General features: G+C 41.8%; 1 protein-coding gene across 1 annotated transcript in view; it reads left to right on the top strand.

Annotated features, from left to right (window-relative positions):
- Positions 1-15,695, top strand: part of SPON1 (spondin 1) — a 244,865-nt gene that overhangs the window by 16,402 nt on the left and 212,768 nt on the right. Inside the window, exon 2 of the mRNA XM_034995093.1 lies at positions 1,664-1,770. Within this exon, the coding sequence (XP_034850984.1) occupies positions 1,664-1,770 (107 nt within the window). The remainder of the gene's footprint in view (positions 1-1,663; positions 1,771-15,695) is intronic.

The raw sequence follows: 15,695 nt of genomic DNA, 5'->3' as shown, positions 1-15,695 counted from the left end.
CTAGACATCAGTAGCCTATCAGAATGCTCTATTACTTTTGTGGGATGAATTGACCAATTAGAGCATGAGATTTGCAATCTTTGTGTCTCAAAGTCCTTCCCTGAGATGTCGTTATGACCACTGCTGCCTTATCTAAGACGGTTGTTTTAGTTTTTAGGGTTTGGGGGTCCTTTATGTTTAGGACTGAAACTAGAAGACTAGAATATCCTTCCCTGACAAGGGGTTGCTTATCAGAATCACATAAATGTTATATGTTAAATGAACTGATTTTTAAAATTTCAAAACTTAACCCTGGTGGAATACCCATACTATGCCAAATATACTCACTATGTACAATTCTGGGTGGAACGTTCAGCTGGGGAGGGAGTCTGGCCCTAAGTCTGCCTCTGGATGGTCTGACTACCTTGGGGTGTCTGTTGACCTCTCTGTGTCTTCTGTGAAAATAGAAGGCTGGAATAGAGGATTCTTGGGATAGGCTTGAGGCTCTAATAGTCTATAATTCCATGTTTAAAGGCCAGAATCTTAGCACTTTGATCCACACAGTAATTTAAATCTCAACTTATGTAAATATCAAGAAACCTGAATTGAGCATTTATTAGATGTCAGGTTCTGTGCTAGGTGCTAGGGATACAAAGAGAATTAAAATGAGTTCCTCTCCAGCATAACTCACAGTCCAGTGGAGAAGGCAGGTAAAAAGAGAATTGCAATGCAGTGCCAAAATTGCAATAAAGGATTTCCATCTTGGGAAATTGGGGATACAAAGGAAGGAATGACCATTATTGCTAAGAAGGCCCTTGAGCTAGATTTCCATGAAAACATAGTTATCTGGGTAGATGTGAGAAGGAAGAGTATAATGTAGATTCATAACTCCAGCTGCTGTAATATAAGTCTTTAAATGTCAGTCCTCACATGCAAAGTACAATATGGATGTTTCTGGTCAGTGGGTGATTCTCTATGTAGTTATTCAGAAACCCAGGTTCCTCCCATCTTGTGGCTCCACCACTTCTCCCAGGACACCAGAGTCTTCTGCTGGATCCCCTGCATTCTGCAGCCATAGGTGGGAAAGGAAGAGTGGAGGATCCTGTGGAAAGTTTGTGTGGGCCAGGCAGGAAGTGGTAAGCATCATGTCTGTCTGTGCTTTCCCTTGGCAGAAAGAGGGTGCAAACAGACCTAACTTCAAGGGAGGCTGGGAATGTGGTCTAGCTGAGAGCCCACAAGAAAAAGGAAGTATGGTTTGGAAAACACACAGCAGTCTCTCCCCGCCAAAGGACTTCCTAAGGGAGTTTCTGCTGTGAGAGGCTAGATTTCTCTTGGACCAGTCTAATGGAAGTGTAACATTAGATAGCTGTCAAGACAGGGGTTGCTGACCAGGGACTATCTTTATCAAATTGTGGATACTAGGACAGAGCTCACCGAACCTTTGCTGGTTCAGGGAGGCCCAACTGAGATCCTAGCTGAGGCATTTCGCAAGCTCTGAAATGTAAGGGGGAGCAGAGTGGAGGGCAACAGTTCACAACTCTCAAAGGGATGGGGCTTTTCCACCGTCCGCAGTCCCTCCGACCCACAGGCCTGGCGTATTGATGGAGAACTCGCAAACATCCGTTTGTCAGATGGAAGCCAGCTAATTCCTGTGCTCTTAATTTGTTTTCCTCTCTCTCCACAGTAACGCTTTCAGCTGCCCCTCCCTCCTACTTCAGAGGATTCACCTTAATTGCCCTCAAAGAGAACAGAGAGGGTGATAAGGAAGAAGACCACGCTGGGACCTTCCAGGTAAGACCCCTCTGGGATCTTCCGTGGCCCTCGTGCCCTCATGGGTGGAAGCCAGGTGGAAGGTGGACATACTGAGGAGCTTGAGTGACAGAAGAGACCCAAGTGCCTGAGGTGGCTTCTCGGGTACTTCCCTTGACCATAGGCAGGGTGGGTCAGGTCCATTAGAAAGACGCAAAATGGAGTAGGCAGCAAATGCCTGAAGGCCTTCAGGTCCAGCCAGCAGGCAGGGCTATTCTCTGGGCTCACAGTGCCTGCAGACAGCAGACAGCCCAGCACCGTGGGAGCACTCGGAGCCCTGGCGGGCCCGGCTGTTTTTCCTGAGAGCAGTTTCATGACTGACTGGCCGTTCTCAAGTGTAAATGGAACGAGAGCTTAGAATGGCCAGACTGGAAGGAATACGAAGCATAGGAGAAGGACTATTAAGGGAATGAAGAGATTGATTTATGAGAGGAGATTAAAAGAATTAAACATGCTTTGCTTGGCTAAATGAACAGGGCTGAGTGTGAGAGGTGGTAATGGTCTTTAAATGTCAGTCCTCACAGAACAACCTCCTCCAGGGGAGGCTGCGTTTGACTTTGTACAAAAGGGCACAGCAAGACGAAAGTGGGTCAAGAGAAGAAAGAGAATCACAAAGGCAAGGGCCCTGACAGTGAGTCATATTTCACCGTGGAATATCCTTCCAAGGGAAATGGCGGGAACATCATCCTCTTTCAGAGGTTTAGAAAAAAGGCCGTCCAGTCGTCAGAACATGTCCCAGAAGGACTGGGGCCATCCTAGGAGGAGGCCTGGCCAAATTGGCTGTAACCATTTCTCATCTTAAATTTCCATTGTTCTAGAATCCGTTTTTTATCTGCCATTTGCAAACTGAGAAGAAAAAAAAAAACAACCTCAAAAGTACTTACACCCATAGTTAACTGCCTGGGACTCTGGTGCAATTGTGGGTGCCACCGAGGACCCTGCCCCAAAATATCTTCCCCGTCCAAAGACCTCTTTTAATCTTTTGTAGCCAGGTTGTAATTTTGAATCCCATGTTTTAAAAAATGTCCATTGTTTAGGCTTCTGGGCCTCTAGCCTAGTGTTAATTCCATGCTCATTGTAATGTCCTTCAGTGTACTTAGGTAGCAGGAACTTTCTTGGCATATATCTGAAGACGTTACCCAATTATAATATAATTATAATACTAACGATGCCCAATATTTGTTGGGTTCTGACCATATGCCAGGCATTAGGTTAAGTTCTTTAGCTTATTTTGGTTTATCTTATCTTAATCTAATTAGTATAACTCATCTCACTTTGATTCTCCAAACAACCAAGTAGATAGGAACTAGTATTCCTATTTTATGGATCAGGAAATTGAAACTAGCAAGATTAAATCATTGGCTTTAACAGCTAGGAAATAGTAAGGCCAGGTTCCTCCACCAGGTGTCTGATTCCAGAGACTAAATTGTTCAATCTCTGAATAGTACTGAATAAGCTCCTGGCACGACTGTGTTTGGACAGTTTGTTGGTAAGGTTGTCATCATAACAAAAGGGAGATTCATGCATGAATTCAGCCCACAAAGCATTGAGATATATTCCCCTGGTCCCTGTTGTGCTAATTTACCTGGAGGTGTAGATGATTTTTCAGATTCAGGCAGCTGAGAGATCTGGGTGCCTGAGTGTCTGGAGGGGTAAAGTTCTATGAAGAGAAGAGGTAGAGGGTTGGATGGGGGATGTGTGACCTTAATTTTCACCCAAACAAAATTTATCTGCTCTAAAATGTTGCTTAGAGATATATGCTCAAAAGAGTTGAAATCAGGGTTCAAACAGGTATCTGTACCCCCATGTTCATAGTAGCACTATTCACAGTAGCCAAAAGGTGTAAACAACCCAAGCATCCATTGATGCAGGAATGGATAAACAAACATGGTGTATACATACAGTGCAATATGAATTCTTAAAAAGGAAGGGAATTCTGACACATGCTACAGCATAGATGAACTTTGAAGACACTGTGTGAAGTGAAACAAGCCAGTCACAAGAGGACACATGCTGTATGATTCCACTTACGTGAGGGACCGAGAGTAGTCAAATGCAGAGAAACAGAAAGTTCAATGGTAGCTGCCAGGGGATGCATGGGAGGAGGGAATAGGGAATCGTTGATGAACAGGTATAGAGTTTCAGTTTGGAAGATGAAAAAACATTCTGGAGGGGGACAGGAGTGATGACTGCATGAAAATGTGAATGTACTTGATGTCACTGAACTGTGCACTTAAAACATTAGAATGGTCAATTTTATATATATTCTACCACACACACACACACACACACACACACACAAACGATGCCTGAGTTAGGCTTAATGGGGACATGATGTGGAGTTAGGCATGAGGAGTTATGTGGCTTCTTTCTTTAAAGGCTATTCTGTTTTAATTTGATACATTGATAGTCCTCTCCACCTCACTGTCGTTTCTACTCCCCTAAATCTTGGTCCTTTCAATTGATGGGTGAATACAGGGCCCAGCTCACAGTGGGGAGTGAGCAGATGTTTATTGAATGAATAAATAAACACATTATTCTTTCCACTAGTGTCCATTGCTCAGTCATATTTGGAATTTTCCAGAACTCTTATCTCTTTACACATCTTTCCTTCTTCCTTTTTTTGGAGCTTTGGACATCCTTTCATGTTACATCACGATGGTTCTCCGAGTGTGGTCCCTGGACTAGCAGCCTCAGCACCATCTGGGCACTTGTTAGAAATAAAAAATCTCAAAACCCACCCAGACCGACTGAATGAGAAACTCTGAGGGTGGGGGTCTCCACGACCTGTGCTTTAACAAGCCTCAGGGTGAACCCAGTGTCTGCTGGAGTTTGAGAACCAGTGTTGAAATGAGACCTGGATCCAGCCCATCTGACAAGAACAACATATGTGTCTGCTCCCTCATAGTCTCGCTGCTTCCCCCAGCCCTGGAGGAATCAAAGTGGGAAACAGATACGAAAAACACCGAGCAGACAGTAATAATGCTTCTGTGCCAGATAGTGTTCTAAGTGGTTTCTATGTTTTTTTTAAAGATTTTTATTTATTTGACAGAGAGAGACACAGTGGTCATTTATTAACTGATTCAACCCTCAGAGCAATGCAATGAGATAGGCATCGTTGTCCTGTTTTTCACAGATGAGGGAATTGCGACCCAGAGCAATTAAGCAACTTTCTTAAGACCACTCGGCTCTGAGTGATAAAGCTGAGATTCAGACTCAGCCAGTCGGCTCCAGATCCCTGCTCCCAACCACGATCTACACTGTCTCTCAGTGTGTCCGTGTGAAGTGAAAACATGAGGGTCTACTATGACTTTTTTATGGCGGAAGTCTCTGTGCCGAGGGCTTTATATGCATTATCCTCCTTAGTTCTCACAGCAACCCTGTGAGGTCAGTGTTGTTACCCCCATTTTCCAGAGGATGGAACAGAGTCTCCAAGGTGCTAAGTAAATTGACCAAAGTATCCAACATCTACATGGGGGAAAGGGGCCAAACCGTGTGCCAGTGATGTCCTCATACTTCCTGTCCCCCCCACCCCCTGCCTCGCCCTTGTGCGTTAAATGCACACTCCACTTTGGTTCCCCTTGTCTCAGAGGTCAGAGAGGGAGAATCACAGCCCATCCGTCTTCCCTCTCCTGCTTTAGACACCAGGGTCTCTGTACGTGCCCCTCCCACTCTAGCCTACATGTCTTTTCTCTGTCTACCAAAGCTGTCATCTTCGTTTATTCCTGAGCATTTATGGAGCATCTCCTGCATGCCAGGCCCTGAGGTAGGCCCTGGGGGTAACGGCGGTGAGAAAAGCAGACACAGTCCTGCCCCCCTGCAGCTGACGGTGTCCTCCCTGGAACCGTACCTTACCTTTACCTCCGCCGCCAGCTGGCAGCGAGTTGGCGGCAGGAACACGAGCGGGTGACCAGAAACTGCAAACGCCGTGATGATTTTAAAAACATACCCGGAGTGGTTAACAAATCTTTAGATCTACTTCTTCGTTAACATCCTCACTCCAAAGACAACAATTTTGAGGACTTCACAACAGCAACGAAATTGTCCTATTCTTTAAATCTGGTCAAAGATTACATTCTTAGTTCTAAAAAGTGGCTCTGAGAGTGGGTGATTTTGCTTCTACATGAGTGAGCCCTTACACAGGGCGCACAGACTCACCGGGTACAAACAAATGTCAATCTTAATGCCCCTTTAGACTCGGCAGGGTGGGAATGGGGTGGCTGGGTACAGGGTCGCCCTCTCACCAGGTGGCAGAAGGCCCAGGGAGAAGGGGGTGGGCTGCTCCTCTGCTTCCCACAGCGGGTCCAGCATGGCAGCCTGCGCCAGCTAGGGTATCTGTCTCTGGCTGCCAGAAGGGAGAGACATGGGACCCTCTCTTTGATGAGTGAGCTGGGTGTACTTATGGTTAATTGAAAGTGACAAGGAATGCAGGGTATGGACTGTCTGCACAAAAGCAACCCACTAATCCTTAAAATTGTATTGCTAAAACCCAGTTGCTCCCTGGAATGCTCACGGCCCAGCCAACTGTCCAGCTCATTCTCCCACTTCCTTCAGGTCTCTGCTCAGATGTCCCTTTCTCAGGGAGGCCATCTGGATCACCCTATTTGAAACTTCCTCCCCGCTCCTCCTTCATTTCCTGGGCTGGACTTCCTAGCCTTCTTCCCCACTTAATTTTTGTCCTGTTGCCTTTTTGGCACATGATGTGCCATTTTACTTGTCAACTTGAGTGTTCTCTGCCCCCTTCCATTAAATTATAAGCTCCATGAGACAGGGATTTTTATTTGTCTTGTTTGCTGCCGTATCCCAACTGTGCCCCACATGGAGTAGGCACTCAAATATTTATTGACAAAATATTAAGCTGCTCATTTATAATACCATCCTTTATTTTTTTTAAGGCCCGTATATGCATCAACCAGCTTAGGTAATAGTCTGCCAATCAAAGGAAAAAAGCCTCATTTATAAAGGGTTGTTTGCCTGAGAAGATCCCTTATCAATACCATACAAACAAGTATCTTTTTAATAACTAATTATTCCATATTCTTAATCACCTGTGTCTAACCTGTTTTCATTTTTTCTTCATTAATAATCTGTATTAGCATCTAGTGGGTCCTGAGCTATGTGAGAAGCTCAAAGAGGTTTAGACACACTTTTCTAAAAATAAAATGCCATTGCAAGCCTGTTCTTAGGAATTTTCTTAGTTTATAGGAAAAATTTCTCTTGTTATAGCCACCTAAGCTTAATCATGCCCCTTAAAAGGTACTAGGATTTTTCAATCTGTGATTCACTGTTATAAATAATGGAGTAAAAACATCTTTTGCATATGGGTTTGGTAATATTTTGCTAGAATAGATTCCCATAACTATAATTGCAAATGCAAAGGATATGGACATTTTAATGTTTTTGATATGTATTGCAAAGGTGATTATAAAATTCCACTCAGCACCCCTTTCAACAACCTGATATGGGCATTTCATCGTGGTAACCACACCCAGTGACGTGAAGAGGACTATATATTCCCATGTCAGGACTAGGATTAGGGAAATCCCCAATCATAGATTTGGCATAGGTCAAGTCGATAGACCAGATCTAGCAAGATGAAAGTTAATGGAGGAACACAGAAAGCCACCTATTTAGATCCAAATAACCAATTGAACGTATACAAAAAGAGATAGTTGAATTTATGGCAGCACATTAAACAAACAACAACAAAATACCTTAGGATTTTTAGTTGCCTTTAAGTTCAGAACGAGTCACCTATGAGATATGAAAAACTAATGAGGTCTTAGGACACCTCATAGAAGCATAAACACAGGAGTTAGATTGTCTTATGGGATTCTTTATCCATCCTGAGAGAGCTTACAATATTCTCTCTATATATAGACTACACCTTCCTAGTGAATGAATACTACAGTGTAAAATATAGTGTTTTCTTTCATTCGTTCATTCAGATAGTTCCTTAGCGTTCATAGCACTCTGTACTTTTCCTTCCGAGTGGTTTTTATAACTTAGAATTATGTATTTGTTTGTAGGATTATTTGTTCAATATTACTCTGCCCCTACCAAATTGTAGGGCAAAACCGTATCTGTTTTGCTCACTAGAATACTAACAATCAGCACCGTACCTGGCACATGGTGGACACTCAGTAAATGCTGTCTCAGATGAATTAGTGAAAGCACTAATTACCAGCGATGTGAAAGGCAACACACTAGGCTCAGAGCATACTGAGATGGATAATTAAGGCCTGGCCCCTGATACCAGGAGGTCGAGATCTACCACAGAACTTCCCAACCCTGGTATGCTATGTACACTGGAGGATCCCAAGTGGGTTATAGGAACACCTAGATAGTTACTTCTTTAGATATTGGGGTAGTCTCCTTTGTTTACCCTAGGGAAGTTCTATCATTTCCTCCCTGTGACATTGCACATGTAGAAGAAGAGAGACTTGGATTTATGGAAGCACATTAAGCAAGCAGATAAGAACTATATAGAAAGAACCATATTGCAACATCCTAGATGCTAGAATTGCTGCATGTGTGCAGATAAGAAAACAGGCATCTTCAGGAAGTGAGACGTGAGTGCTGATTTGGGAGGAGAGAAAGGACATTTGTAGAGGTGATTACTTTGAGTTGTCTCTTTGGGTGGTTGAAGCTTACAGGCGGACAAAGGGTGAAGATGAAGGGGATGTGTGAAGACTACTCTTTCCTCAGACCTCTATTTTAAAACTTTCCCTATCTAATGTTTCACTATATCGTCTTTGATTAGTACAGAGAACCCAGCAAGGACACAGTAAGTTTTCTTACATGAATGAATGAATTAACAAATGAATGAATGAACCAGGGGATGAAAGACATGCTATGCCAACCTCTTCCCTTCAGGAACTCACTTGGTGTAAAATGCCTCTGTGGAGATATGATTGTAAAAGAACCATCAAAAGAACACATTTTAAAAGCAATGACAATATCTCTTATTCGACCGTAGCTTGTTTTTTAAAAATTACCATCTAAAATCATTTGTAAGAAGAATGAGAAGCAGCTTGCCTTGTGAATGCCTGGGGTAGACATTGGGTCCTCAGGCTTCCACAGCCCCAGTCTCTGGTGTCTGCTACCAGGAAGGACGAAAAGCACTTTCCTTCCAAGCAAGCAAGTCCTTAGTCTGAGAACCAGAAGCTCTATGGGGACTGGAGCAACAGAGCACACCCTTGTTTTGTGTTGGAAAATACAGAAAAGGATAAATACAGAGAAGGATAAAGAAGAAATAAAAAATGTCATCTTACAGATAATCATTACTAACATTTGGGTACATTTCCTACCAGATTTTAAATATAGATGCATATATGTAGTTGTTCAACAAATATTGGAACCAAACTATATATAGGGTCTTATATCTTCTTTTATTTTTCATGAACATTATATTATGAGTATATTTCAATGCAATTAAACATTATTCCACTGCATGAATTTTAATGGCTTTATAATACTCCACTAATCCATTGAATTATAATTTATTCAACCATTCCTCTTGTTGGGCCAGATAGGTAGTTCCAGTTTTCCTTTTTATTTTTTTCTGTTTACTCCTAAAAAAGCCACTGCAATGAACACAACACATAAATCTTTGTTAGTATCTGTGAACATTCCCTTATTATTAATTTCAAGAATTAAATTACAGGGTTAAACCAAAGCCTCTCTTCCTCTCTGCGCACGCACACACACACACACATATGCACACACACGTGTATGTATATATTAGCTCCTTTATTTCTAGAGGTGGTCATTTGGAATTTGACAGTGTTATTATGCTGCTGGGTTATTATGGGTTATTATGACAGAAGAAAGCATTCCTATTTCTAGGCTGATTTTCTTCTTCAAAAAGGACCATGTGTCCCATTATTCTTCCAATTCTAACTTAACTTTTCTATTTACAATATACACTGGGTGTGTAGAAAGAACATGGTTTTGGAGTCAGCAGACCTGGGCTCAAATTCTGCCTCTACCAGCTGGGTGAAGAAGTCACTTAATTTCTTTGAAATCTTAGTTCCTTCATCTATAAAATCGGGATGATAAAGGTTATTTTGAGAAGCGGAGGAGATAATTTATGTAAAATTCCCAACACAGTGCCGGGATGCAGTGGACAATCAATGTCTCTTCCTCCTGAGCCAGCAGCTCGGTGCCCTTTCCACATCTCTGTGGCCAGTGAATCACAAACCCCATCCCTCTGGAGGCGTGAGCAGACATCCCATCTGAGGTATAACCAATGCTCTATCTGTCCAACTGTACCAGTGAGGGGAGATCCCAGCTTGTCTAACTCTATCTTCATTGGCATATGATTCAGAAAGCTCTGAAGTAAAATGGAAAAACTTCAGTGTTGCTGGATCCAGGATACCCAGTAAATAAATGCAAAACTCTGGTCGGTGAGGGTGCTAGGTGGCTGGTGGGGCTCCATGACTGGCTTTGTGACCTCCTTGCACACAGCAGCTTCACTGAAAATGGGTTCAAATGATACTTTGACAAAGGCTGCACACGGGGGGAATGAACAGACAGAGGAGACCACAACTATCACCTCCAGGTACGAACTAGTCTAGTTGTTTGTTTAATTCTCTCCCTCTTAGCCATAAGTTCCATGAGAATAGGACCGTCTGTTTCTTTCAGGCGAGGTAATACTAGAGTGAAATAGACATGTGACAAAGGGCACAGGGCCACAAATGGCCATGGACTGGGATGGAAAAACGTGAGGACAAACTCTGTGCTATTTCGTCTGTTCAGCATCTCGTGTAGCTCCGGGAGCAGAAGTGCGGGAAGGGCACACAGAAGTCGACTACTTGTCCTCTAAAAATCCTCTCAGGGTTGTTCCAGAGAGCACACAGGGTTTATCCTCACAGGTCCTTCCCATGCCATCACCCCGACCCCCATGTCCTACTTCCATCCCCTTTGGAGTCTGGGCCCCTTCCCCATCTCTGAGCTCTCACACGCTTGGCACCTCCCTTTATTCCGGTTCTTCACACCCTGTGGCCCTGATGTGTTAAATCCCTGTTCCCCTCCATGAGTCTGCAGACCGAAAGAAATCTGGGCTGTGGCCATCTCTGTATTCCCACGGCCTCCCAAAGACTTGGCACTCTGGCAAGTTGATAAATGTTTTCCAAATTGATGGATGACTTGCTGCTGGAATTTCTGGCCCTTCCCACTTGTTTGTGGGCATTAGTTGGTCTCACGCTTTCTTGCATGGGAACTAGTATTGTTTCCACATCTATCTTTCTAAAGGTCTGGAAATCATTTTTACATACATTGTAGAATTGTTTAGCAGACAATATATAACTGTTACTGCCCCCAAAGAACTTTTATCAGGTATGTATTAAGTAGCTTAAAATGCCAGTAAGCACTGTGTAACCTTGCAATCCTCTCATTTTTATTGTTCACTTTTATTATTATTATTTTTAAAGATTTTATTTTGAAGTAATCTCTACACCCAACGTGGGGCTCAGACTCACAACCCTGTGATCAAGAGTCACATGATCTTCTGATGGAGCCAGCCAGGAGCCCCTATTTTCACTTTTACATTTTATTTATTTATTTTTTTAATTGGAGTATAGTTGACACACAATGTTTTATCAGTTTCAGGTGTACAACATAGTGATTTGATAACTCTATACATTATGCTGTGTTCACCACATCTGTCCCCATACAGCACTATTACAATACCATTGACTAAACCCAAGTGTCCATCAATAGATGAATAGCTAAAGAAGATGTGGTATACTTATACAATAGAATATTACCCATAAAAAAGAGTGAGATCTTGCCATTTGTGACAACAAGGATGGATGGACCTAGAGGGTATTATGCAAAGTGAAATAAGTCAGACAAAGACAGTACCATATGATTTCACTTATATGTAGAATCTAAAAAATAAAACAAACAGGTGCCTGGCTGGCTCAGTCGTTAAATGCCTGCCTTCGGCTCAGGTCATGATCCCAGGGTGTGGGGATTGAGCCCCACATCGGGCTCCCTGCTCGGCGGGAAGCCTGCTTCTCCCTCTCCCACTCCCCCTGCTTGTGTTCCCTCTCTCACTGTGTCTCTCTCTGTCAAATAAAATCTTTAAAATAAGTAAATAAATAATAAAAAATAAAACAAAAAACAGAAACAGACCCATAAATACAGAGAACAAACTGATGGTTGCTGGAGGGGAGGGGGGGGGTAAGAGATTGGGTAAAATGGGTGAAGGGGAGTGGGAGGTACATGCTCCCACAGTTATGGAATGAATAAGTCATGGGGATGAAAGGTACAGTGTGGGGAATATAGTCAATGGTATTGTAGTAGTGTTATATGGTGACAGATGGGAGCTGCACTTGTGGTGAGGACGTCTAGAATTGTCAAATCACTTTGTTGTACACCTGAAACTAATGTAACAGTGTGTGTCAACTATGCTTCAATAAAAAATAATAACTAAAAAAAAAACCAATACCATTGACTATATTCCCTATGCTGCACCTTCCATCCCTGTGACTTATTCATTCCATAATTGGAAGCTTGTATCTACCACTCTACTTCACCCATTTTGTCCAACAACCCCAACCCCCCAGTACTCCCCTCTGGCAACCATCAGTTTGTTCTCTGTATTTATGGGTCTCTTTCTGCTTTTTGTTTATTCATTTGTTTTGTTTTCAGAGTCCACCTATAAGGGAAATCATGTGGTATTTGTCTTTCTCTGTCTGACTTGGCATAATATCCTCTAGGTCTATGCATGTTATCACAAATGGCAAGATCTTATCCTTTTTTTTTTTTAAGGCTGAGCAATATTCCATTATATAGAGAGATGCCTCATCTTCTTTATCCATTCATATATCGATGGACACTTGGCTTACTTCCATATCTTGGCTATTGTAAATAATGCTGAAATAAATATAAGGGTGCATATATCTTTTCAAATTAGTGGGTTTTGTTTTGTTTTTCTTTTTCTTTTTTTTTAAAGATTTTATTTATTTATTTATTTGACAGAGATAGAGACAGCGAGAGAGGGAACACAAGCAAGGGGTGTGGGAGAGGGAGAGGCAGGCTTCCCGCAGAGCAGGGAGCCCAATGCGGGGCTCTATCCCAGGACCCTGGGATCATGACCTGACGTGAAGGCAGACGCTTCACGAATGAGCCACCCAGGCGCCCTGGTAGGTTTTGTTTTCTTTGGGTAAATACCCAGTAGTGGAATTCTATTTTTAATTTTTTGAGGAACCTCCATACTGTTTTTCCATAGTGGCTGCCCCAATTTTCATTCCTGCCTACAGTGCACAAGGGGTTCCCTTTCTTCACATTCTCGCCAACACTTGTTATTTCTTATCTTTTTTTTTTTTAAGATTTTATTTATTTATTTGACAGAGAGAGACACAGCGAGAGAGGGAACACAAGCAGGGGGAGTGGAGAGGGAGAAGCAGGCTTCCCGGGGAGCAGGGAGCCCAATGCGGGGCTCGATCCCAGGACCCTGGGATCCTGACCTGAGCTGAAGGCAGACGCTTAACGACTGAGCCACCCAGGTGCCCCATTTTCTTATCTTTTTGATTCTAGTCATTCTGACAGGTGTAAGGTAACATCCCATGGTCATTTGGATTTGCATTTCTCTGATGATGAATGATGTTGAATATCTTTCCATCTATATGTCTTCTCTGGAAAAATGTCTATTCAGGTCCTCTGCCCATTTTTAATCAGATTATTTGTTTTTTGATGTAGAGTTGTCTAAGTTCCTTATATATTTTGGTTATTAACCTTTAATCAGATATATCATTTACAAATATCTTCTCTCATTCAGTAGGTTGCCTTTTCATTTTGTTGATGGTTTCCTTTGCTGTACAAAAGCTTTTTATTTTGATGTAGTCTCAATAGTTTACTTTTGCTTTTGTTTCTCTTGCCTCAGGAGACATATCTAGAAAAATGTTGCTAAGGCCAATGTTAAAGAAATGGCTGCCTGTGATTTCTTCTAGGAATTTTATGGTTTCATGTCTCACATTTAGGTCTTTAATCCATTTTGAGTTTAGTTTTGTGTATGGTGTTAGAACGTGGTCTAGTTTCATTCTTTTGTGTGTATCTGTCCAGTTTTACCAACACCATTTACTGAAGAGACTGTCCTTCCCCATTGTATATTCTTGCCTACTTCGTCATAGATTAATTGACCATGTAAGTGTGGGTTTATTTCTGGGCTCTCTGTTTTGTTGCATTGATCTACATGTCTATTTTTGTGCCAATACCATACTGTTTTGATTACTACAGCTTTGTAGCATATCTTAAAATCTAGAATTGTGATACCTCCAGTTTTGTTCTTTCTCAAGATTGCCTTGGCTATTCTTTTGTGGTTCCATACAAATTTTAGTATTTATTCTAGTTCTGTGAAAAATGCTGTTGGTATTTTGATAGGGATTGCATTGAATTTGAGGATTGCTTTGGATAGTATGGACATTTTCACAACATAAATTCTTCCAATCCATGAGCATGGAATATCTTTCCATTTGTTCATGTTCTCTTCAAAAGAATTTTTATCACATATGTATTAAGTAGCTTGAAAATGCCAGTAAGTCAGTATGTGGCCTTGCAATCCCCTCATCTTTAAAATGAGAATAATCATTTTATTCTCCATTCCAGATCTAATTACTTTATGGGACAGATCTTAATTCTGGTGTTACAAACATTTAAACCATCTGTTTGCTTTTTAAAATAGAGTTCAATCCAAAGAGTGAATGGATCATAGTTTACTTAAACAGCAGCCTATTGTAGGAAATTTCGGTAAATTTTTAAAATATTAGAAAAATTTTTTATAAAGAAATCCTTTTTCATTTATTTAATCATTCCACAAATATTTGTTAAGTGTTTATTAAGACTAGTAGGTACAAGGCATGTTCTAGGCTGTGAGAATATAGCTATGATCAAACAGACAAAAATTCCTGCCCTGTGGACATTACTTTTCTATATTTTAGATCATTTCCATGGGATAGAACCACAAGTTTCTGTATCAGATAGTTTTTAAGCTCTTGATGTGTATTATTATATCACTTTCTGTCACATCTGATCAAGTAGGAATTTGAGTAGGAGTTGATTCAGATCTTACTTTTAGAGAGGATATATAACCTTTGCCAAGTTACTTTGTCTTGGTGAACCCCCTTGGACACAAAGCTATCCCTCCCGTTGCCCCCACTGATACCTGATGTTCCATAGTTCTTTGTTTTGGGGAGACCAGAGTATTGGCTGGAAGGAGTTCCCATCCATTTACCGCCTGGTTACTAAACCACAACTTGCAAATCCCATTCTTGTGCAATTACCTTCTTGAAATAAAGTTCAAGACCTTAGATTTTTGCCCTAATACATTGCTTGTTCAACATGGCTCATCTCTCAGCATTTCAAGATTTTCTAGATTTGGCATCTTTTATCCAACATAGTTCATCACTGTCCTCACAGCTTTACATCATCTGCAGATTGAATGAGCCTTTATTTTCAGCTAAGCCACTGATGCGTACTTCAGGGACTCTTCATTTCCTCTTCCCTCCACCCAGGATGCTCTTCCTCCAGGTATCCAAAAGGCTCTCTCCCTCACTTCTTTCAGGTTTCTGCTCATAGGTCATTTTTGTCAAAGAGTCCATTTCTGACCATATCTTATAAAACAATATCCCCATCACTCAATCCCATTGATCCTGCTTTGGTTCTCTTCTTTTCACTTGTCACCACCTGGCATGTTATAACTTGAGGGCTTATTCGCTATTTCTCCTCACTACAGTGTCTACTCCATGAAAGTAGGGGCACTGCTTTGTTCAGCACTATCACAGTGCCTGGCACATAGTAGGCATTTAATAAATAGCTGTCAGTTTCTTAGGTGTGCCTTCTTTCTTTCTTCCCTTCTTTCTTTCTTTCTTTCTTTCTTTCTTTCTTTCTTTCTTTCTTTC

Source organism: Mirounga leonina, unplaced genomic scaffold (genome assembly GCF_011800145.1).
Source record: "Mirounga leonina isolate KUSES-001 unplaced genomic scaffold, KU_Mleo_1.0 Mir_92, whole genome shotgun sequence".
Taxonomy (NCBI): Eukaryota; Metazoa; Chordata; class Mammalia; order Carnivora; family Phocidae; genus Mirounga; species Mirounga leonina.
This window is presented reverse-complemented; position numbering and strand designations above follow the sequence as displayed.